This window comes from Vulpes lagopus, chromosome 16 (genome assembly GCF_018345385.1).
Source record: "Vulpes lagopus strain Blue_001 chromosome 16, ASM1834538v1, whole genome shotgun sequence".
NCBI lineage: Eukaryota > Metazoa > Chordata > Mammalia > Carnivora > Canidae > Vulpes > Vulpes lagopus.
This window is the reverse complement of record NC_054839.1, coordinates 2,257,976-2,280,244: the sequence shown is the minus strand read 5'-3', so window position 1 is coordinate 2,280,244 and position 22,269 is coordinate 2,257,976. Positions and strand designations below refer to the sequence as shown.

At 47.0% G+C, this 22,269-nt stretch overlaps 1 protein-coding gene across 6 annotated transcripts in view; it reads left to right on the top strand.

Annotated features, from left to right (window-relative positions):
• ARHGEF7 (Rho guanine nucleotide exchange factor 7) overlaps positions 1–22,269 on the top strand; it is a 123,624-nt gene that overhangs the window by 17,038 nt on the left and 84,317 nt on the right. For 3 of the 6 annotated variants that reach the window (XM_041731375.1, XM_041731368.1, XM_041731370.1), the window contains exon 2: positions 11,547–11,633. The exons of 2 other annotated variants lie outside the window; for them this stretch is intronic. In XM_041731375.1, coding sequence (XP_041587309.1) covers positions 11,547–11,633 — 87 coding nt within the window. Of the gene's footprint in view, positions 1–11,546; positions 11,634–20,861; positions 21,483–22,269 lie in introns of those variants that run through there. One more of the 6 variants, XM_041731371.1, reaches the window with a different exon arrangement.

Genomic DNA, 22,269 nt, shown 5'->3' with positions numbered 1-22,269 from the left:
GTAATACGGAAGAAATAGAATTCCTGAGTATACATCGGCAGCCCTATATCTTTAACTAACGAAGGTCAGTTTTTCTGAGTTTTTGAAAATGTATTTCCTATCTATAGACACAACTCATTCACAGCTGCTGCCCATATACTGATACTTAAATGTTTCAGAAGAAAACTTAATGATCCGTTTATCACGTTTTTATTATTCGCAGTTAACAGGAAATTCTGAACTGGCTGCAGAGTTCTGAGAGCATTCCAGGTGTGGGTTCTCTTTCCCCAGGCGTTTCCCTCTAGGGAGGGTCTCAACTGCTATTTATAGAGAGACGCTCACCAGCACAGGTCCTCAGCTGTCTTCTATCCCTTTAGTCAGATTGTTTCCTCTGATGAAGGCTCCGTTTAGCTTCCCAGGCTCCAAAATCATCTGGTTTTCTCCACATGCCTCTAACCTCCCACACGCTATCACGTGGATTAAAATAGAGCACATTCTCAGGTGGTCACTGTCCAGTGTTTCTGACTCTGAGGCTTTAACTTGCCTTGGGTGCAGCTTCTCAAGCAGTTTGAAAATGGAAGATTCCTTAGCTGGGAGAGAAGGGCACAAGACAGTGCACTGCTCTGTAGCTCCTACCATGGTGCTTGGGTTTTGCTGTGCAGATAGGGGCATTCAGAAGCTCCTTCAGAAGCTAGGATGAGTAGCCAAGGTAAAACAAATGGGGAACAGCAGGGAAAAACTTAAAAGCCCTCTGAGACATCTGAGAATACGGATTTATACAGTGAATGCCATTGGTGGCTGCAGGGATGGGAGAGGACATTCTAGGTTGAGGTGTCTTGGTTCAAGGTAGGGTGTTGGGGTGAGACAAGGAGCAAACGTGTGAGACCAAGCTGCCCATTCAGAGAGCAGAATGCAAGGCTTCTCTCTCGGTGGGGGTGGTGGTGGTGGTGGGAACACAGATGGGATTCCTCCTGTCCTGGCAGGTTTTCAGCCCTACTTGCTGCACTGATACCACAAGCATATACCCACTTTGGATTTATTTAGCACATTTCTACCAGGGACCACAGACCTTCTCCATAGGCTTTTCCATGAGGAAACAGTCCCCACTGAGGGACAACAATAAAAGGTATCACCAGTATAGCCAACCATTCTGAAATGTGTTCAATAAGAGGGGAAATGGATTCCAAGGGTCAGAAACAACATAGAAATGAAGCTTAAGAAAAAAGCAAGCAGTGGTTCAGGTTTGCAAAATGCTGTGCCACCATTCATGGGTTGTTTTCAGTAGTTCACAGGCATTGGGAATGAGGAAAAAAAGATAATTTTATATGAACCACTGAAAACTGTAGATAAGAAAAATTTCTGACAAGGCCCAGTTTGAGTTTTTTAATGAATTTTTTTCCTGTTTTCCTGCATTAAGATCCTTCAAAGGCAAACCAAATGGCATCTGCCTTACAGAATGTAATGAGACATGCAATTAACAATGGCCTGTCCACGCACCCCAGCTTCTCTGGGGTCCAAATCACACCCAGGGAGAGCATGTGCTCTTTGGCAGATTGCTCTTACCTGACAACTAATGCACACCTGCCTATCTTGATCTAACATCACAGAGGGAAGAAAATACAACTTCAGTGGAGAAATTTATTCTAGGTTATCTGATTAATGTTTTATGTTCATATTTTTTAAGATCCATTTTTGGCATTGGCATGAAGTTTGGATGGTTTCCACCATCTCTGAGGTCTAAAAATGTGCTTCTGGAGTTTGTGGGAAGAAAGCCTCTGGGGACACATGAGTTAATTTAAGCCGTACAGTCTTGCTGGTCCTCTCCTTGACATGCCACATGTCTTGGATATATGAATTTAGTTTGGGAACTGGAGGTTTTGCACATTCATATTTGGCTTTGCCTTTTATTTTGGCTGGTTCCACACTAGTGGAATACATTTTATTTTTTCCCAAATGATTGTAGCATCTGTACAAGAATTGGGCTTTGGGATATGTTGAAGGAGGAGAGCAAAAGAAGAATATACTTTATTAAAGGCTTATTTTTTTCTTTTTTTCAGTAAGCTACTTCTAATCCTAGGCTATACCTTTTGGGGAGATAATTTACTTATCTGGCATTTAGCAACCGATTCCTTAACTTCTCCTGGATGCTTCATTTGTTTTCTAGTGGGTTTGGAGGAAGATGCCTTGTAGACTGCCAAGTGAGCTCTCTCGACCTATATTTTCACTCCATTAAACATCATTCACAGTAGAATGAGTGCAGAGTGCTGTTGAAGAGCATAATCCCTGATCAGGAGGCAGCTGCAGTCTAATTATAATAAGACAGAGGTCATAATAAAACAGGTAATTAGAAATCGGAGGAATTCCGAAGTGCTCATTAAGGTGACCTTAGGATTTTAACCATAGCATTGTACCTCCACATGGGTGTGAGGGAGGTTCTACAAGGACCCCAGCCCACTGGCAGCTGGGCTCTCTGAGGACTGTTTTGTAAGGGGGAAGGCATATTGGCCTGAGGAGAACACTAGATTGGAGTGTTCTTCTTCCTCTTCTTTTAAAACATGTGTCTATTAATAATACTTGCATGAGGTATAAAATTCACAGGGCACAAACAAGTATAAAGTGGAAAGCAAGTTTCCCTTCTTCCCTTGCCCACCAGGCCCTTGTTCCTTTTGCTGAAGGCAACCTCTGTTAAAAGTATCTGGCATGAGCTTCTAGAGAAATTTCAGGCATTTCTAAGCACCTATGCACATTTTTTCCTTTTTTTTTTTTTTTACACTGAAGGTAACATGTTATGCATATGTTTCCCATGTTCCTTTCCCCACTTAGTTATACTTAGTTATACTAACTAGGAAGTCATATCAGTCATTAAAAGCTGCTGCCTTTTTAAAGGCTCTGGTGGGTGGTGCTCTGTGGAGGTACAGTGCTGTAATTGACTTAATCCTCTCTCTGAATTATTTCCCATCTGTTACTGTGACGCTCTGTTCTATTTTTAACTGTACCACCAGGAAGTTCACTAGGTTAGGGACCCAGCAGCAAACAGCACACTAAGCAGAGGTGGTTGAAGAGTTTAATGAAGAAGGTATTGACAAAGTGTGGGCAGGGGTAAGGACAGCCAGTAAGACACGTGGAGGCACTTCCAGAAGCCAGGACTTCCCCTAAGCCTGAAGAAAACAGTGGGGGGAGTGGGTTACTGGAGCTGGTGGGAGGTCCTGACAGGAGCTGTGGTCTGCAGTCAAGGCACACAGCCAGTGGTATGTTGGTAAAGGTTTAACAGTGGGTTCCCTGTGGTGAGGAGCCCTGATTTGTAGTGTCTGCCGATTTCTGTGGTGTAAATACTTGCACCACAGATGATTCCAGCTACCAGTGAGGTGTTTCTGAACATAGAGCTAGGGTAGGGAGTATGTGTGGTCAGTTCTTGGAAGCAGTTCCAGCACACCACTGTGGCAGCTGCCACCGGATTCCTGCTAGGGCTTCCAATTGGCTGAACCCCCTAGGAGTGGGAGTAGGGGAGCCTGGTTGCTGTAGCCCTCAGAGGTCTGCCTCCTGGTGCAGGCTGGTGAAGTATGCAGGTTGCATACATTTGGGGAGGTTATTTCTCCATAGTCCCTGTTTCCTCTTCTAGGTTCTCTGACCCTTTCTATGTTAACATCGTCTCCATGAGTTTAGTAACCTAAGCAGGTAGTATGCTGACTGTTTAATCAGAGACATTTTAGGCTCCTGCACTCAGGGAGCTTGAGTCTAACAGGGGAGATAAGATGTGCACAAGTAAGTCTGGCTACAGGGTGGGGGTTGCATACAGAATCACAGATGTTCAGAGGAAGTGATTCTCTGTAGCTGTGGTGATGAGGCTGTTGATGGCAGAAACCTTTGTTCCTGTGGTTGGGAATTTGATTTCCCAATGGGGGAAAAACAGGGAACATTTCTTCATTAATAATTCAGTTGACTTCTGCCACTAAGTAGGATCCTGGTACCATCAGCATCTTCTGTGAATGTCAGAAGTCCACATCCTTGGGTTCCACCGCAGACCCACTGATTAGACTCTGGCAGGGCATAGTAATGTAACTCTGGGTGTTCTGGTGCACATCTGTGTTTGAGAAACACGGCGTTACAGCACCCGTGTTCCAAATGTGGCTGAAAATCAGTCAGATGAGGGGATTTCAGAGTCCCAACTTCTGAACTGTACTCAAACTACTCAATCAGAATCTCTGGGAATGGCAATCCTGGGCAGTTAGGTGTTTCCCAGAGCATACTCTAGGAGTTTTCTGTATCCTGGATCTTAATCTTTGCAGTGTGCTGGACCTGTTTGAATTAGTTGCCTTGCTAGAAGTGCCTGTTCTTTCTCATGAAGTTTTGTAAACTCAGACTCTCTAAGCACTTGTGGTGAAGGCAGCTAGTTGCCTCAGCTGGCATGTTGCTTGGACCAAGAGTGGCCAGCTGACAGGACACTGCATGTTCCCATGTTCCCAGCATGCAGTGAGTGGTAGAGAGGAGTTGAGAAGGGGCAAACTGGACAGCTGTGGAGGTCTCTGAAGTATGACCATAACATTGTTGTGATGTAGTTTATTGCAGAGTCTCAGAACTCCTGACACATCCTTTATCAAATATTGAATACAAAAGTTGTCATCTCAAAGGAAAGTCACTATAGCTTTTAAAGGAGTTCATGCCCAGTTGCACAGCTTATACACTGTCTATGCTTTTGACTGATTAGAGTTCTTGATGGAAAAGCCTGGAGTTAATTACTGTGAGAAATTTGGACAGTATTTCTACAGAGTGAATTGGGCTATTGTTGGTCATTGGAAGGTGGCCACTGGAGAGAGGAACTGTTGTCTCTGGGTTGTGGAGGCATTAGTGATTATATGTAAAGCTGCTGTTTTTTGATGGTGGGGGAGGGAGAGAAACTCCAGCAGGCTCCACACCCAGTGCAAAGCCTGATGTGGGGCTCAATCTACAACCCTGAGATCATGACCTGAGCCAAAAATAAGAGTTGGAAGCCTAACTGACTGAGCCACCCAGGCACCTGGTGCACATTCTCATACACAACTTTTTGTGGATGTGTTTTCATCTCTCTAAGGTAAATACCTAGGTGTGGAATTGCTGGGGCTTAGGTTAACTTCTTGAGAAATTGCCAATTTTCCAAGAATATGCCTTCACAGTCCCACCAGTCAGGTATTGGGTGCCAACGGCCTTCCATCCTTGCCAACACTTGATAGTGTCTATCTATTCTGGTGGGTACGTAGTATTACCTGTGGTTTTAATCTGCATTTACCTGATGACTTGTTCATGTGCTCACTATCACTCATATAGCTTCTTTACTGAGGTGTGCAGGAGGACTGGGGAATATCTTCTTTTGGCATCATTTCTGATTTAGTTCTTCCCCTGCAGTCTCACCCATGACCTCAGCTGTCTTTGGTTACTCACAGTCCTTGAAAACACCACTGGCTTCTCAAATGTCACAGCTTTGAAAATGCAGTTACATTTACCTCTATTGTTTCAGTTCTAACTCATATGTCCCTGTTTTTTTTTTTTTAAAGATTTTATTTATTTATTCATGAGACACACACACACACACACACACACACACACACACACACACAGAAGCAGAGACACAGAGGGATAAGCAGGCCCCATGCAGAAGTCTGATGTGGGACTCGATTCCGGGACTCCAGGATCACGTCCTGGGCTGAAGGCAGGCGCTAAACCACTGAGCCACCCAGGGATCCCCTCAGATGTCCTTTTTGTTGGTTAAACCTCTGGCCTTCCCCTATGTCCTAAGCAGTATTTATGCTTCTTTTCGCTGTGCTTCTATGGTCCACTTGCCATATGTTGTGTGAGATTCTTCCCTGCCTCACTGAGGGCAGGGGCCTTGTTTCTCTCTTCTTTGCAGTCACAGTGCTTATCAAGTGATCTGGCATGAAGCCTAGGTCTAGTATTGTTGAATTAATTTATTATCCTCCCAACAGCTCTGAGAGAAAGGCTAAGCCTTAAACTGGGGATAAGTGTGTAGATCCAGAGGGGTTGGGTGACTTGTCCAAGGTCAGCATGTATGTTACAGGATTAGGTGGTTCTTACTATAGAGTTTTGACTCTTTTACATTACAGTCTTCCATACAAGTATGTTGTTTGAGGTACAGCCTTCTTGGAATGAACTAGTTCCATATACCCACGTGCATGCATGTGGAGACTTTTAAAGTTCATGTCCAGGTGCAGCTTGTGTATGTGCTCACCTGTAACTGACCTGAGAATGTGCCTGAGATCAGGGAAGTCAACAAGCTCATGGAGCTGTCCCAACACCCCCTTCTCCTGCTTCATGTAAAAAGGCAGATCGTTCACTCACATCTACAAGGCACACTGCTGCAAGATGGAAGACCTCCTGGCTGTATAAGTAAGAGAGACCTATGGTGTCGAGAAGTGAATGGCTCTAATGTCTGGAATTCTGCAGCCCAGGGGCTGCTTCTTGCTTGCTTTCATAGAGACTGCAGGAGACTCTAATCAGGCTGTTAACTGATGCTTTCAAAATTTTACTTATGATCAATTATACCTGGACTTAGGCTGTATAATTCAGAAGGCATAAAATGACAAAACTCCTTCCATTTCTTATTTTTAGGAATGAGGTTTCTCAGTGTTTACATAAAAAAACCCCAAGACAAGAATAGAATTAATGCTGGACTATATTTCTTTCTAGCAATAAGTGATAGGTGTCCATGAGTAAATAAGCTAATTAAAAAAAACAAACAAACCTCTCTATATCTCACTAAGATACACATTTCCAGATAAGGTTTTACATTTTACATTTGGTAATTTTCCTTAAAAGCTTTAAAGAATTGTTCCCATCCTTTGTGTACTCATAATAGTGTGTTACTTTATTTTTTATTTTTTTAGTGTGTTACTTTAGAAGAAAACTTGTTAACAATTAGATCTTTATAACTTAATAATCTTAAAGATAGAGCTGACTTTTGCTCTTTGTGATAGTGTGTGCTACAAAGTCACTGTGAACACTGAACTAGAAACTACTGAAGCAGTGTTCCTCGGGGAAGTGCAGGATTGGTTCCAATAGACACATGATCTTGTATTAGATGTGTTTCTGTTTGAAGACAGCTTATTTATTATGTGTTCTTCATGAATAATTAATTCTTCCTAAGGAAACACTACCTCAGTTACGGCACAGTTGCACACACATGCAGCAGACACGTACTATATGTTGCATAGGAAAGAAAGCATTATGCAAAGATGAAATACTTGGAATCCTGTGAACACATTAACTAAACCTTACTTGTGGTGGAGCTTACTTTGTGATGGGGCAAAGGGAAGTGTGGTTAAACCTTGTGACCTTGGCCTGTCCAAGGTTTGGAAAACCAAAGGAGAGTAGGTGACTTGGTGACTTACTTGGCAGAAGAGGAAGGCATCAGCAAGGGTGGCATGTGAGATCCAGTGGTTCTACCTCAGGATTTTGGCTTTCACAAATTGGTGATGGTGTCAGCAACGTTCCCTCCCACACTGGCTTGAAAAATTCCTTCAGTCTTGTCTGCTTGGCTTTTTGCCTCAAATTTTTAAGTGTTTCAGCACAAGGGACAAATGCAGTGGAGATCAAGCGCTTAAATGTGAGGCTGCGTTCTGGCACAGGGTCACACTCTTCCATGTCATTGAAAATTTTTTTTAAAAATTTAAAAAAAGATTTATTTATTCCTGAGACACACACACACAGACACAGACACAGGCAGAGGGAGAAACAGGCTCCATGCAGGGAGCCTGATGTGGGACTCGATCCCTGGTCTCCAGGATCATGCCCTGGGCCAAAGGCAGGCTCTAAACCACTGAGCCACCCAGGGAATCCCTGAAAATTTTTTCAAGGGCAGAATTCCATTCTGATATTTTGGCTGCTGTGAGAGGGACAATTCTTGGAGTCTTAGGCTGACTTTCATCGCCATCATCATCATCACTGACTCCAGTGCCATGCTTCACCATCTTGTCCACGTCTTTTTTGGTGGGTTCTACTGCCATTTCTGCCAAAATTTCCTCCACATCTCCTTCCCTCATGTCTCTGAAGCCTTCTCCACTTATCTGCTGTGCAATATGCATTATGTTTTTGACACTGTTCTTAATATTTTCTGTAACACCTTCAAAGCCTTCAAAAATTTTCACGCAGTCTGGCCAAACATTTCCAGCAGTTATTAATGGTGGTCTGCTTGATGCTGTCCCAGGCTGTGTTGATATAATCTATGACATTGCATATACTGATGGATTTCCAGTAGCCCATCATGGTAGTTTCCTCATTGGTGTCAAGAGCCTCCAAAGCCTTGCTGTAAAGCTCCCTGGTGTAATATGCCTTGAAAGCTTTTATTATGCCCTGACTGAGGGGTTGGATGAGAGAGGCAGTGTTTGGGGGCATGAAGAGAACTTCTGTGTCAGGGTGGGCATTTTCAAGTTCTTCATGGTAATGAACTGGGGCATTATCCAAAATTAATAAAATCCTGAAGGCAAGGTTTTTGCTATGGAGATAGCGTTCAGCTTCTGGGATGAAGCAGTTGTGGAACCAATCCCAGAATATTTCGGAGGCCATCCGTGCTTTTTTGTTCCATCTCCAGTGGACTGGCATGCAGTTCAGATTTTTGCCTCTAAGTGCTCGTGGGTTTTGTGCTCTGTGTACCATTACGGGTTTGCACTTAAAGTCACCCTTGGCATTGACACACAGTAGCAAGGCTGCACGGTCTTTGAATGATTCATAGCCAGGAGCCTTGGAGGCCATTTGCATTATATAGGTTCGTTTGCCAACATTCTTATAAAACAAGCCTGTCTCATCAGCATTGAAAACTTGCTCTTCCATATAACCCTTTTCATGTACAATGCTTAGCAAATACTTTTTAAATTCTTCTGCAGCTTCCTGATCTGCAGGACCTGCCTTGCCTGCAAATTTTTCATTGGTATGAACATTTTTCATGTGGTATGGCCTTTTGAAACGTGCAAGCCAGCCTGCACTAGCAGAGAAGGGTTTAACCTTTTCCTGACTCTGGGTAACATGTCTGTAAATTTCCTTGGCTTTCAGCCTCACAACAACACTGTCTATTATGCTCTTTTTATTGGTTGACATCTCTTGAATCCGTAAGTTTAGCTGCTTTTCCATCTTTTCCATAGCTGCGTCACACACTATAGAGGTTACTTTAGCACTTTCGGGAGCGGCCGCACGCACAGATCTGCAAATGTCCTCTTCCTTTTTCTGGATGTACCGTATTGTTGATTCATTAACATTGAATTCACGGCCAACAGCACTTTAACTTAGGCCTGAATGAAACTTATCTAACACATGTATTTTCTCTGTAAGGCACATTACAGTCTTCTTGCGTTTGGGAGCATTACCCAGTGCTTTAGCACTATGCTGGGGGGGCCATTTAAATCAGCAAAACCACCAGCAAAAAGCACGAAAATGTGAAAAATGTGGTGCCAGTAGACTGCAAAAAGGATATCTGCTCATGTTACCAGCTGAAACAAGATGGCAGAGCATAACCTTATTATGCATACAGAGCTAGGAATTTGTGCATAAAGGGCGTTCAAAATTTTACTGCTCTGTATGTGTCTATAAATGAGAAAGAGCCACAAATACTGATTATGGGTTACAAACAAATTTTATTGAATGAGTGAATTTGCGCAGAATCCATGAATGAGGATGGACTGTATTTGTATGGGACTCTTGCAAAAAAAGTGTGATCAGTAAAATTTGTTTAAAAATGTATTTAGGATACGACTTTGTTGGGGGAAGTGGAATGGAAAGGAGTTGAAGGAGAAGAGAATGTAAAATTTGACTTTTTTTTTTAAAGATTTTATTTATTTATTCATGAGAGACATACAGAGAGTGGGGGGGGAGAGGTAGAGACATAGGCAGAGGGAGAAGCAGGCTCCATGGAGGGAGCCCGATATGGGACTCGATCCTGGGTCTCCAGGATCAGGCCCTGGGCTGAAGGTGGCGCTAAACCGCTGAACCACCTGGGCTGCCCAAATTTCTGACTTTTAAACAAGAGCTTGTTCATAATTTTTTAAGATTGAGGATGGGTATTGTATTTCTATTGCTTTTGGAGTCTATTAGACTTTTTTTAAAGGATGTTTAACAGTTTCAAAATGTCATCAGGAAATCAGAAATTAAAACTTTGCAAACCATTTAAAATTATGAAAGATTTTGACTGCATATTTGGTACATACTTTTTCAAAATTCTTTTATGGAGAGACCAGATGGAGTAAAGCAGCTTTGGCTTAGCCATTCACTGGGAAAAAAAATCCGTTTAATTTGGAGGAAATATGTTGGTAATTTCTTCTACGAATTTTTAAAATATAGGAAAAGGGCCTGATTTTTGCCCTCTTCACACCTGTCAACACCCCGTTTTCTTTATTCAAACTTTAAAAGACCTGAACTCTTTTAAATGAAGCTGAAGTATTCCTGTGAGGCTTGATGGAATGTTGTGATTTCCCCCAAGAAGAACAGAAGTGCGTAGAATGTCCTCAAATGTTACAGTTCTCTATGGTGCTTTAGAGCAACTCCCCAAATGGAGAGCCTTCTTCCTCTGCGTTAGAACGGCAGAGGACCCTGTGCCGCCTCTGGCCTCCTGCTCTGTATTACTGGGTTTCTCGCCCTTTCTTGCCGGGGCAGGCGGTCACTAACAGCCTGCACGCGTGGCAGGTGGCCCTCGCAGTTCTCTCTTGGGCCAAAGCACCGGGGAGCTTGCGCGGGCCCTCGCCGAGGTAGAGGCCCCCCGCCTGGGGTAGAGGCCCTCGTACAAGTTCTCCCCCGCTGACTTACTCGCTGACGCTGACGTAACTGGCTCTACTAGTTGATCATTAATGAAGCACGTGGTATGAATTCAGGGAAGGCAAACATTGCGCCTCGACCCCAACAAGCAAGATTTACGTTGCCAGTTATTTTAAATCATCGTCACTGAACACTCACTCGTTCCCCTCTCCAAGCTGGTGGCAGGGGAGAACTGAAGAAACACAGGGTTCCCGCCAGCCCCTTTGGGGTTGCTCACCGCGGAGGCCGAGCTCTCCTGGGACCTTCCGGGCAGGGCAGTGTCCGCGTGGGCGAGGCCGAGGCCGAGGCCGAGGCCGGGGCGCCGGGAGGAGGAGTCTGCACGTGCGTGGGGCCGGGTGCGCGGCGTCTGAGGACAGGGTCAGGTGCTGGGGGGAGGAGTCTGCGCGTGGGGCCAGGGAGCTGTGTCCGAGGACAAGAACCACGCGCGGCCTCCTCCATCCCGCGCGTGGGCCCAGGGGCACCGCGTCTACCAGGGGGAAGGCGAGGCCGGAAGAGGCCGCGCGCACCGGGCGGTGGGGGCGCGGCCTGAAGACGTCACTTCCGGCGGCGGCCCACTTCCTGGAGAGGGTAGGGGCCTGAGATTGGTGCAGCCCGGAGGAAGGAAAGCGGGTGAGGAGAGGCGGCGGCCGAGCCGGCGGGCGTCTGGGGCGGCCGGGGTCGGTCCGCGCCGCCGGGGCCGCCCGTCCGCGTCCTCTCGCCCGGGGCCAGCTTGCGGGGGCCGCCGTGGTCGCGCCCACGGCCTGCGCGCCGCCGCTCAGCGCCTGTGCTCTGTGTTGCAGGTTTACCCGGAGCCCCGGAGCGAGAGTGAGTGCCTGAGCAACATTCGCGAGTTCCTGCGAGGCTGCGGGGCCTCCCTGCGGCTGGAGGTGAGCGGGCAGCGGGCAGCGGCCAGCGGGGCGCGGCTGCGGGGCCGGGGCCGCCCAGGGGTGGGAACGCCGCGCTTGCAGGGCGGGGAGGAGCCGGGCCTTCGCCGCCGGGGCTTGCGGGTGGGTGCCCCACACTGGCGACAGCCGTTTGTCAGGGGTGTAGGCGGAGTCTTTGGCCCCTGCCTTCCCTTGAACGCTGCTTCTGGGGGTTCTCTGGGGACCCGCATTCAGGTCTGGGTCAGCCGCTCCGTTCTCAGCGGGTCGTCAGGCTTAGCGGGGCTGAGATGAAAAGGGCCCGGAGCCCTCCCAGCCTCACTCCTCTCTCTCCCTTCGACAGCCAGGAATGAGGTGTTCTTCAACGTTTGGTGTTCAGGGTAGAGACAAGCTCTGTTGTGGGGAGCGTACGGAGGCGGGGCATCTTTTCCGGGCTGGGCAGCGTTTTGTCACTGGGCTAAATACCGTTTTTCGGTGGCACTTCCCTGGAAATTTCCTTTTCAACTTATTTTACCCTATGCTTTTTCTTGATCGTGGGGTAGGTAGTGCTTCAGATCAGGAGCACTAGTCATTCTTATATTTGGGAATTACAGGTCAAAGTGGCCGTGGTCAGTTGTGTGCCTGAATCTTTTTCTGCCTGCTGCTTTACCACCCTTCGCCTTTGTTTCCTTATCAGAATAGAGATGATTTACGTCAGGCTCACAGAGCATATGAGTGCATCTCCAATGGAACATATCATGTAGGATGAATTCCGTAGAGCTTTCTTCGCTTAAAAGGACAGACTTAATGTAGGTTTCTTGGAGGAAAAAACCTAAAAGCCCTCAAATCTACAACGGAAGGTCAGACAACTTACCTGCTACTTGAAATTACACAGGAATTGAGATTTTTAAAAAATTACTCTTCTTATGCATGACTGTGAATGTTAAGGTATCTTTTTAGTAGTATCTGACATCTACGAAGAGGTAGCTTATAGTTAAGTGAAAGGCTCTCTTACAGATTCCATAGACCATAGGGCCGTTTCAGAGGGGGCAACATTGTTTTAGAAAGGCTTTGTCGTTTTACCCTTGATTTCCTTCTTGGGCTGGGGGGAATATGCTTTGCTGGTGAGGGAGGATCTTTGCTTTTCCTTGACCTTTGTTGTCAGATTGTATTTTCGTCAAACCAAGTCTTGTTTATTGTTACACTTAATTTGAAATTCAGTTTGCACATTAAGATTATAATCTCGCAATGTCCCTGTGGGACTCTTCAAGAAAGTATTAAAGTTGAGTCTTAAAAATCCCTCATCCTTCACTCTCTGGAGGTTGCTGTGGAGATTTCGTATCCCTGTTCTGTATACTAGTTTGAAGGAGCTCGAGGAGAGGTCACTAACCTCTGTCCTAAGCCTCTTCAACAGTTCTTGGCATACAGTAGGCCTTTCAATACATTTGTAGTTGATTAACTTTTTATTTATAAGGAAACTTGGGTGAGTTGTTTTTAAACAGTAAGTTATCTCTTCTAATAGACATATTGTTATTTTTTCAAGTTCATTTGAAAGTCACACTTAAAATTCATAGTTACCAGGGATCCCTGGGTGGCTCAGCCGCTTAGCGTCTGCCTTCCGCTCGTCTGCCTTCCGCTCAGGGCATGGTCCTGGAGTCCCGGGATCGAGTCCCACATCGGGCTCCCTGCGTGGAGCCTGCTTCTCCCTCTGTCTGTGTCTCTGCCTCTCTCTCTCTGTGTCTCTCATGAATAAATAAATAAAATCTTAAAAACAAAACAACCCTCATAGTTACCTGAGATAATTGAAATGAGAAGACAGCACATTAAAACCCTCATTGTTGTCATCTCATTTTTTCCCCCCTTAGGAAGTTACTCTGAGAAAGCAGTCTGGTATGGTGTGAACCCAACTTGAGCTTTCAGATTTGTTCTAATCAGTGATGTGAAGGGACTGGCCTGTTCAGAAACCTGGCCTTTGCATGTGGACCAAGACTTTAAAGAAAAATATGTAGAGAGGGCAGGGAAGGACCTTGCACTTGAAGTGTTTTAGGCTTGACAGCTTTCATTTTTACAACATTCTGAAAGACAGAGAAATTGTTTGAAATGACAAAACCAGTCCTTAAAACTGATAGCTTGAATTCCAGGTTGGCTTTTGTTCAGTACATGTCAAGGTGCTTTTTTTTCCTCCAGAGTTCAGGGTGAAATGTGTTTGTAATGGACTATTTTTGGCACATGTATTTTACCACCATTTTAAACTATGCTAAGATTTCTTAAAAGAGGAATTGAGCGTAATGATTAGTATTATCCGTCATTTTAATTCAGTGTAGAAAACTGGGTATTTTCTCCAGTGGGTTCTGATTATGGAGAGAGTTTTAATTTAAAGGAACTTTGTACAGTTTGCGTTTATTAAATTTTGAGAAGCAACTTAGGTTTTAAGTTGGAAAAATGATTTTAAACTTGGGGAAAACCTTACTTGTAGGAAAAACCACACAGGTGGCTCGGGTGACCTTTTTGTTTTTTCTCTTTGCAACTCATTGTGTATCTTACTTGAATCTTTCATTTCCTTGAATAGTATAGAATTTGATAAGAATTCAGATTTTTCTCCCATGTTCCTAAAGGTAAAGTAAGGTCTCCTGAGAAATGACTGTTTACAACTACCTGGGTAAAGTTGATACTTCTCTTACATACTGACAGAAGGAGGTGTAAGGGTGGTTCTCTCCAGTTACTTTTGAGGGTGATGTGTTGAGAAACCCTAGTTTGCCTAGTATATGTAGCAAGGACAGAATTGTTGTGCAACATAGGAGGGAGAGAGTATCTTGCTAATGGGGACTGAGTGCTCTCTTGCTTAGTTTTCCAGTTTCCATTTTTTTTTTTTTTTTCCAGTTTCCATTTGATCTCTGGTTTCAGTTCTTAGTTATGTCTTTATTGGTAACCTTTTAAAGGACTTCCACATGTTACATGTTTTGCTCCTCATTCTTGACTTATTGCGGCCCTGGTCTGTCAGGGAAGAAGCCTGGCCCAGTGCATCCATTTATTCTCAGCGCTTATCACGTGAACCACCTGTTGTGTATTTTACCTCTAGAGGATAAAAAAAAAAAAACCTCTTGGGATAAACATTTGGGCCTTTTTCCTCCTGTGTCCTCCATGGTGTCCCCATTTCATTGGGATCCCCTGTTTTCCCCATTGTGCAGGTGGTAAAGCAGGTGTGGGGCACTCCTGGGGTCCTGCACTGCGTGTTGGGGTTAGAGAACAGAGGGTGGCCGCTGGGAGAGGAAACAGGAGTGGCAGATCTCAGAAAGTGGCTGAGTTTGCTCCAGCCTTTTCCCCACTCTGCTTCCTCCAGGCTAGAGGGGCAGCTCTGCAGGCTGGCGATGTGGCTGTAAGAGCATCTCCTTGTGTGTGAGGGAGGCACTTTGTCTGAAGTCCAGAGAATGAAGAGGAGTTCAGGTGGGTGCTCCAGCATCGGAATCAGCTGGGCTGATACAGTTAGCTAGTGGGAAGGTTTTGGGAAACGTTGCCTTATGTGTTTCCAAAAAACCCTCCTCCACATGCAGTGAAGGACCGATTCTTCTATTATCTTACTATGTGTAATGCTTGGTGCTCTTTGAGATTTTTAAGTCAAAATTATGATTGAAATTTTGTCCAAAAGAATATTTAAAAATCAAAATTAAAATCTGCTTGCTTGGAAACTTAAAATTTGTTGACAAAGGCTTAAGAATTAATTGAAACAAAGTCCAAAGTGTATTTATAGTCTTTTTCCTAGGTATGGAATGCCCCTGGCAGGTGTTACTTTGTCTTAGATTTAGACAGTTGGATAGTTCAACTGCTTACTACAATTTTGTGTAAAGGTATATTTGAGGCCACATGGCATTTTTGTTTTCTCTTTAGCCAGTCCTCTTCACTGTTGACATAGCCGTAAGCTGGAAGTGGTGGGTCATGAATGACCTGGTATTTGATTTTTATTGATAAAATTCTTGAGGTTTATTTGCCATATCTTTGTCAGAACTTGCATTTTATTTAAGGAAGTTGAGTTAAATTTGGGAGATGAGTATTCTCTGAACATCTTGTAGGTATTTGAAAGAAAGTCAAATTCTCTTCAGGTAATATAGTTATATTTAACTTCTCCTGGCAAAAAAGTATCAAAATTGACCCAGTCTTAAATTTTTGCATCTTGCCAAATTGTTGTGTAGTGTGAGCAATTAGTTATCTGTGTATCCAGGCTGATTTTTCCAGAGTAGGTAACTGCGCTTCAGCTTTGTGGGATAGCTCACTGGTTAGGTAGTGCTGTCCAACAGACAATGTAGGGGGCGCACTCTGTGTTTGGATGGCCTAAGTCTGGATCTGTTAAGAGGCTACCATCTTTAAAATTCAGTAGACTGATACTTGATGAATACAAACATGCCTATACATTTTGTATGTACTATTTTGTTTACTCACAAATATCCTGCACTTGAGCTAGACGTGGGGTGGCTGGTGGGTCTTGGGGCCCAGCTCAGTAGGTGAGCATGCAGGATTTGTACTCTGGTCTGGGGGTTCCACCCAGTGAGTTCTTCCATGTATGCTGCCACCTGGAGTGCAGGAAGCTGAGTTGTTTGATGATGGCAAAGTAGTGCTATTGGACTGATTCCTGGGAAGGGCCATAGGTAAGTTCTGAGTTTAGCTGGTGGCAGGGCTGGCCTTGTGGGCGTGCGCCCCCCCACCCCCCCCGCCAGGTAGTCACATAGCTCTGTACTTGGTTTAATGTTCTGCTCATATCCTCTGAGATTCTGAAGAATCTTGAACCAGGAGGTCTGCATTTTGTTTGTGCTGGACCATTACAGATTGGATGGTTGGTCTGCCCCCGTGGTATGGCTTCCACTGTCCCAGCTCGCCAGTGGCCTGCTGAACAGTGACTGTCGGTGTGCCCCTCCCCAAAGAGAGACGGGAGTAATGAGCTGGAGCCAAGTGTAAAGAAGGAGAGGTGATGGTGTCTCACAGGCTGGGAATTCCTGCCCTGTGTCCTGTTGGCCTGAGGCCAACTAAAGTTTCTGCCATGGGCCCGGCAGGCTTGGGTGAGCCCAGTAGGCTGTGTCCCTTACCCCAGTGAGGAGATGGAGACATGAGACTTAATTCTGGACCTCGGCCATTGTCCATCACACTGTCCATCACACCGTGATGGACATCACAATGTGAAGCCGACTGTCATGAGGTGCTGCTTCTGTTACAGAGTTAGGATTGCGTCTTCTCTGGTGCCCTGAGAACTGTCCTGGTGTCCAGGGTACCGCCAACCCTCTGCCTGTCCGTGGTAATGGCAGGACCTAACACAGACCCAGGGTTTTGTTTCTGAAGGATCCTGTGGAGCAAGCAGTCCTCTAGTATTGGGGTGGATGAGGATGTGGGAGCTGACTTGCGCTTCCCCTTGGAGAACCTCCAAGGTGAGGAGGGAGGAAGTCTTGGATTTGTATGTAAACTTTCAGTGCCTCCATGAAAGGGGACTCTGCTAGATACAGGGCAGTGGGCCAGGTGCTCCTGAGGCTCCTGCCAGGTCTGCTGTGTCGTTTTCACTGTCCTCTTCAGTGGCCTCACCTGGCCACCACTTCAGGGCTGGACTTTAGCCCAAGAGTCTCTCCCTTCTTCCACCCTGGTCATGGAAGACAGTTGCTAAGGCCTGCCTGCTGGGCTTCCTGGGACACCCATCGAACGTGGTATCAGTGTGGCTGGCTGGCCAGGCTCCTCTGGGTTGTAGAACTGCATCCACAAGTCGGCCTGAATGTCAAGGAGTGCTGGCATTCCTTCCTGTGTGCGGTGGAATGACATGGCTTTTGGCTCCCACAAGAAGGCAGTTCTCTACCTCCTGTGAGCACACCACTCACGCTCTGCTGCCCCTGGCTGTAGGTGCATGCGCCCATCAGCTTCCCTGGGCTGGGCTGATGGGATCTGGCCTTCATTGGCTGTAGGCTGTTGAGTTACTCCTGTAGCCTGCATGGAGGCTGAAAGCAGAGTCTTCAGCAGGACAGTGAGGGAGGCTTTGCACTTGTGAGGTGTTGGAGCAGGAGGGGACATGAAGAGGTCACTGTAGCCTAGTCTCCCGTTTTTAAGCAGGTGGAGACCCAGAGATGCATGTGGGACATGCATGCGTTCCTGGGAGACTGTGCCAGGAGGGAGTTGTCTTTGTGTTTCTCAGGTTTGCCTGGCTGGTGGGGGCAGGGGAGGGCCTGGGACCGAGGAGGGCATGGTGGGCTCCCTGAGAGTCTCCGCAGGTGAGCCACTCCTGCCTTCTCTCCTCATCTGCTCTTACTGGATGCTGTGGTGTTCCCCTTGGCCTCCTCTCTCATGCCTGCTGCCTGCGCTGGCCACCAGCATCCCTTGCCCCAATTACCATAGTGGCCCCCTCCTCCTGCAGGCAGGCTTCCTTCATTTTTTTTTTTTGTATATTTTTTTAATTGGGGTTCGATTTGCCAACATATAACATCTAGTGCTCATCCCGTCAAGTGTCCCCCTCAGTGCCCGTCACCCAGTCACCCCATCCCCCCACCCACCTCCCCTTCCACTACCTCTTGTTCGTTTCCTATCAGGCAGGCTTCCTTCAGACCCACCTTTCCCTTCTGTTGTTTCCCCCTTGACTCTGATTATGCTGTGCATCTTAGACTGAAATCCAGACTCCCTGGAAGTGAGGGGGAGCAGGACAGGAGACCAGGGCAGTGTTGGTTCGGAGGCTGTAGGGGTCCTTCCAGCCCTCTGAGGACCCTGGCCTGTCCTCAGGGATGTGGGGCTGCAAGAGTCTCAGGATCACCTTGGCTGCTACTTGGGGTGTAGACTATAGGGAGTCCAGGACAAGAGCAAGAAAACCAGAAGAGGTGATGGCCCTTGACCTGTAGTGGGGACCGCATCCGTGGCAGGAAGTGTGTATTCTCGTTTCATGCAAAAGGTAGGGATGACTTCCACATGGACTATGTGGGGGTGTGAAAGCCGAGTCCGAGAGGACCAGGCTCTGGCCTGAGCAGGAGAAGCTGTTGCCTTGGAGACAGGGAGTCTGCTGATGTCCTGTGGGGTGCTTAGCGTCAGACATACTGCAGTAGAGATGTTGGATGTTTGTCGGTGGGGGTCAGTGAGATCTGACTCAGGACGTGGCCCAGGGCCTGAGCTGGACTGTCAACTTTCACTTCCACTGTGCGAAGCACCTTCTTTCTCAGACAGATTTCAGGAGGCCCTGTGAGGAGGCTGGGTTAGGTGTCCCCTTCTCCGTGGCAGTGGGCAGTGCTGTGTCAGTGTGTGCTTGTGTGTGGATACTGTGAGCATGGAGGGCAGTACCTGTGTACTGGGTCACCTTGTACTTCTGTCCCCAGTGCTGGCATGTAGTAGGCTCTTGCTTAAACTGTTGAACACAGGAGTCTAAGGAAGAGTGGCCGGTAGTGATTAAGTTTAACTCTTGTTGAGATTCATGGTCTAATGGCTCCATCTTTTGTAGTTCCTGTCGCCGTGGTCTGCTGGGCCATTTGGACATGCTGTCTTAGGGTGGCATGTGGGGAGCATGGTCTGTGCCACGGCAAGCTGAGCTGCTGGAGAGGGGTCCGTGTGCGGAACCAGTGACTTTGGGATGGCTCGGTGGTACTTGGAGGGGGGACATCCTCTTCTTGTGGGCCAGGCCTCAACATGGGTGCCAGAAAGTTGTGTGTGTGTGACGGTGGGCCGCCAGAAAGTGTGGGAAGGGTCGCCAGCAATGAAAGACACTCAGGTCTTTGGGACTTGTTTTCTTCTGTAAAGTAGTTTAGGGTTTGGAAAATGTGACTCCTAGGTCTTGGGATTGTTCTGTGTGGTTACAGAGGCAGAGGTGGGATACTGCGCTATTTTTACATTTGATTCTGTTGATAATGTTAGCTTCTTGCTCCCAAAAGGCGCTTATTTTTAAAATTCTAGTTGTTTGATCTGTTCATAGCTGTTAGGTTTTTGTCAGAGCTCCCTCTTGGAGCTTCCTCATGAAAGGTGCTTCTCTAAGAAGGGGAGGCCGGAGGTTTTCTAGAGATGTGACCAGGCCATTTCAGACACAGAGCTTTTAAAAGGAGAACCTGCTTTGTTGAGTAGAAGCTGCAGGGTCATGGTGTGGCAGTAGATCCCTTGTTACCTTTTATTTGGTGCCTTCAGTTGAGTTTGAAGAGGGGTTCTGATCTGTCACGTTTGTTACCCTGCATCATCTGTAAACCTGTCTCCCACACTGTATTGTGCACCTGGGGAGCACTGCTGTGGCCGGCCCTGTCCTAGGGTGGAAGAACTCACTGCTCACTTTCCTAAGCTTGATCCTGGAAGTACTTTTCCAGAACAGCAAAAGCTGCTTATATAAGCTTTTTAAAAACAAGCTATATATTTTTTCCAAGATTAATAAAACTAATTTGTACTCATTATAGTCTTTGGTGTTCTACCAGATCTATGAGCTGAAGTGACAAATTGCTGTTTCTGTCAAAGGGAGAAATAACTTGAGTGTGTAGATCTTAGAGTATTTTGGGTTTCTGTGACTATATAGTTGTTCAGTAAAATTGATTGCTGTCTTTGCATTTTAGTTATGAGACAGCCAGTGTAGCACATTGGTTTTCTCTTGCAGCGTAACGATTGAGTACAGATGTAGCAGCTTAGCCTTGGGCAGTGAGGCCAGCAGTCTGGGGAGCTTGACTGGGCTGTGTGTTCAGGGTCTCAAAGAGAGGGTGGTGGCTGGCTGGGCTTGGAGGGAATCTTGGGGCGAGCCTTTGTTTCCACGCTCCCAAGGTAGTTGTCAGGACTGAGGGTCCTTTTTTCCTGGTGCTGTTGGCTAGGTGTCCGTCTTTGCTCCTAGCGCCACTCTGTTCCTAGCCATGGGCCCTTCATCTTTCTGCCAGCAGGGGTGCACCTGTGTCCAGTCCTGCTCCACACCTCTGACTCCTCTTCTGTTCCTAGCAGCAGGAGGGTTTTTGGAAAGGGCTCATAATTAGATAGGGCCCACTCAGCGAGTCTCCCTTTGAATTCACTCAGGGTCAACTGATTAATATCCTGAGCTACATCTGTAAGAATCCATTTGCTGTGACTTGTAACAGCATGCCCACGAGGATGTCCTGTCACATTCCAAGCCCCGGGCTTTGGGGTGAATTCGGAAGACCTGTTGGAATTCTGCTTCAGGTAGTATTGAGAACAAGGCTAGAGTATCTGGTGACTGAGGTATAGTCTGGCTCTGCACCTATAGATGGGTGGCCCCAGCCTCCTTTCCATCTTTAACCAAGTCATGTGAAACAGAGGGGAAAGGCGACTAGTACCCTCCCCCCAGCTGTGCTAAGGGTTAATTGAAGCAGGGTGTCTGCGATAACAGGTCCTTTCACAGTTCTAGGGTGTCTTAGTGCTGACGTGAGCATGACAGGGACAGCACTGGCTCTGCGGGGACGTGAAGTAGGGTAGAGATGGCAGGAAGGTGTTCGGCCTCTGAGACAGGAGAGCTGTTCCGGGCATGGCGGGAGAGTTGGGGGACTTACTGTTGATATTCCCAGTGATGTCACCTGTTTTCTGACGAGTCGAAGTAGCTGGGTTATATATGGTTGGCTTCGTCCCCAGTCAGGCATGTCCTTCTCAGAATGCCCCAGCCAAGCTGTGGCCAAAGGCATGTTGTCAGGTTGCATCTGGCTACTTTTTATTCAGGTGAGACATGAACATAGCCTTTAATTTGTTCTTGACTTGTTGTTCTCCTGTTGTGCTGCCTGCTGTGGGATGGCCCGGGTGGCCTGTACCCCCCGTCCTGCCAGCCTGTCCTCGGGCACTGATCATGCCACCATCCTGCTGAACAGCTGCCCTGGACAGGCCCCAGTTACTCAGAGGGCTGTGTCCTGGAGCTTTTCCATGGTGAATAGGAAGTCTCCTGCCCCGCCCTTGGACTTTACATTGCAGGTATGTTGAACCACTTGAGGTGTCCTGGGTAGTATTTACTAATTGGCTCATCAGAAAATAGTGGCGTGTGTTCTGTGCCTCTGTCGTGCTAGTGGCTTCATGTGTGGTGTTTCAATGTTATAATGACTTAATGAGCTGAGACCAGAGCTAGAGGGGTTCAGGAACACAGCCCTGGTCACTTGGCCAGGGTCAGGCAGGGCGTCCTCCTCGAGGGCCCTTCCTGATGTCTGTCCTGGGTGTGCTGGCAGCCCCTCATGGAGCCGTTCACCTGCATGGGCTCTGCACACCCCCTTGTCCCTGCCGCTTCTCTCTGTGGCTCTGTGCATACTGTGTCTGCGTGTGTTAGTGTGAGGGCAGGTCGTGTCTTCGTTTGAGTTTCTGCTGTGTCTCGGTTCAGGGGCACCGAGTAGATGCTGATGGAATCGGTAAAGAACACAGTGTGGAGCCCTGGCCACACTGGCAGTGGGAGGGCTTGGAGCATCCGTAGAGCCTGTGTAGGTCTCCTCACTGCCCTGTTCACACCGTTCTGTCTGGTCAGCCCTTCAGAGCCTTGTGTCATTGGACTCCTTGCAGCTGGACAAGGAGTCTTCTCCCTTCTGATGAGGCGCGTCAGCCTGAGGGGACAGGTAGCCAGCTGTGCAGCACTGGTTAGTGGGGCAGCACTGGTCCTGCCTCTTCTTGGGGCAGCTGCCTGGGGGTCTGGCGGTTCTGCTGTCCCAGGAAGCTCTCTGTCTTTCTTACCACTTTGGGGCACCCGGAGCCTGGTCCCACAGCCGAATTTGGCAAG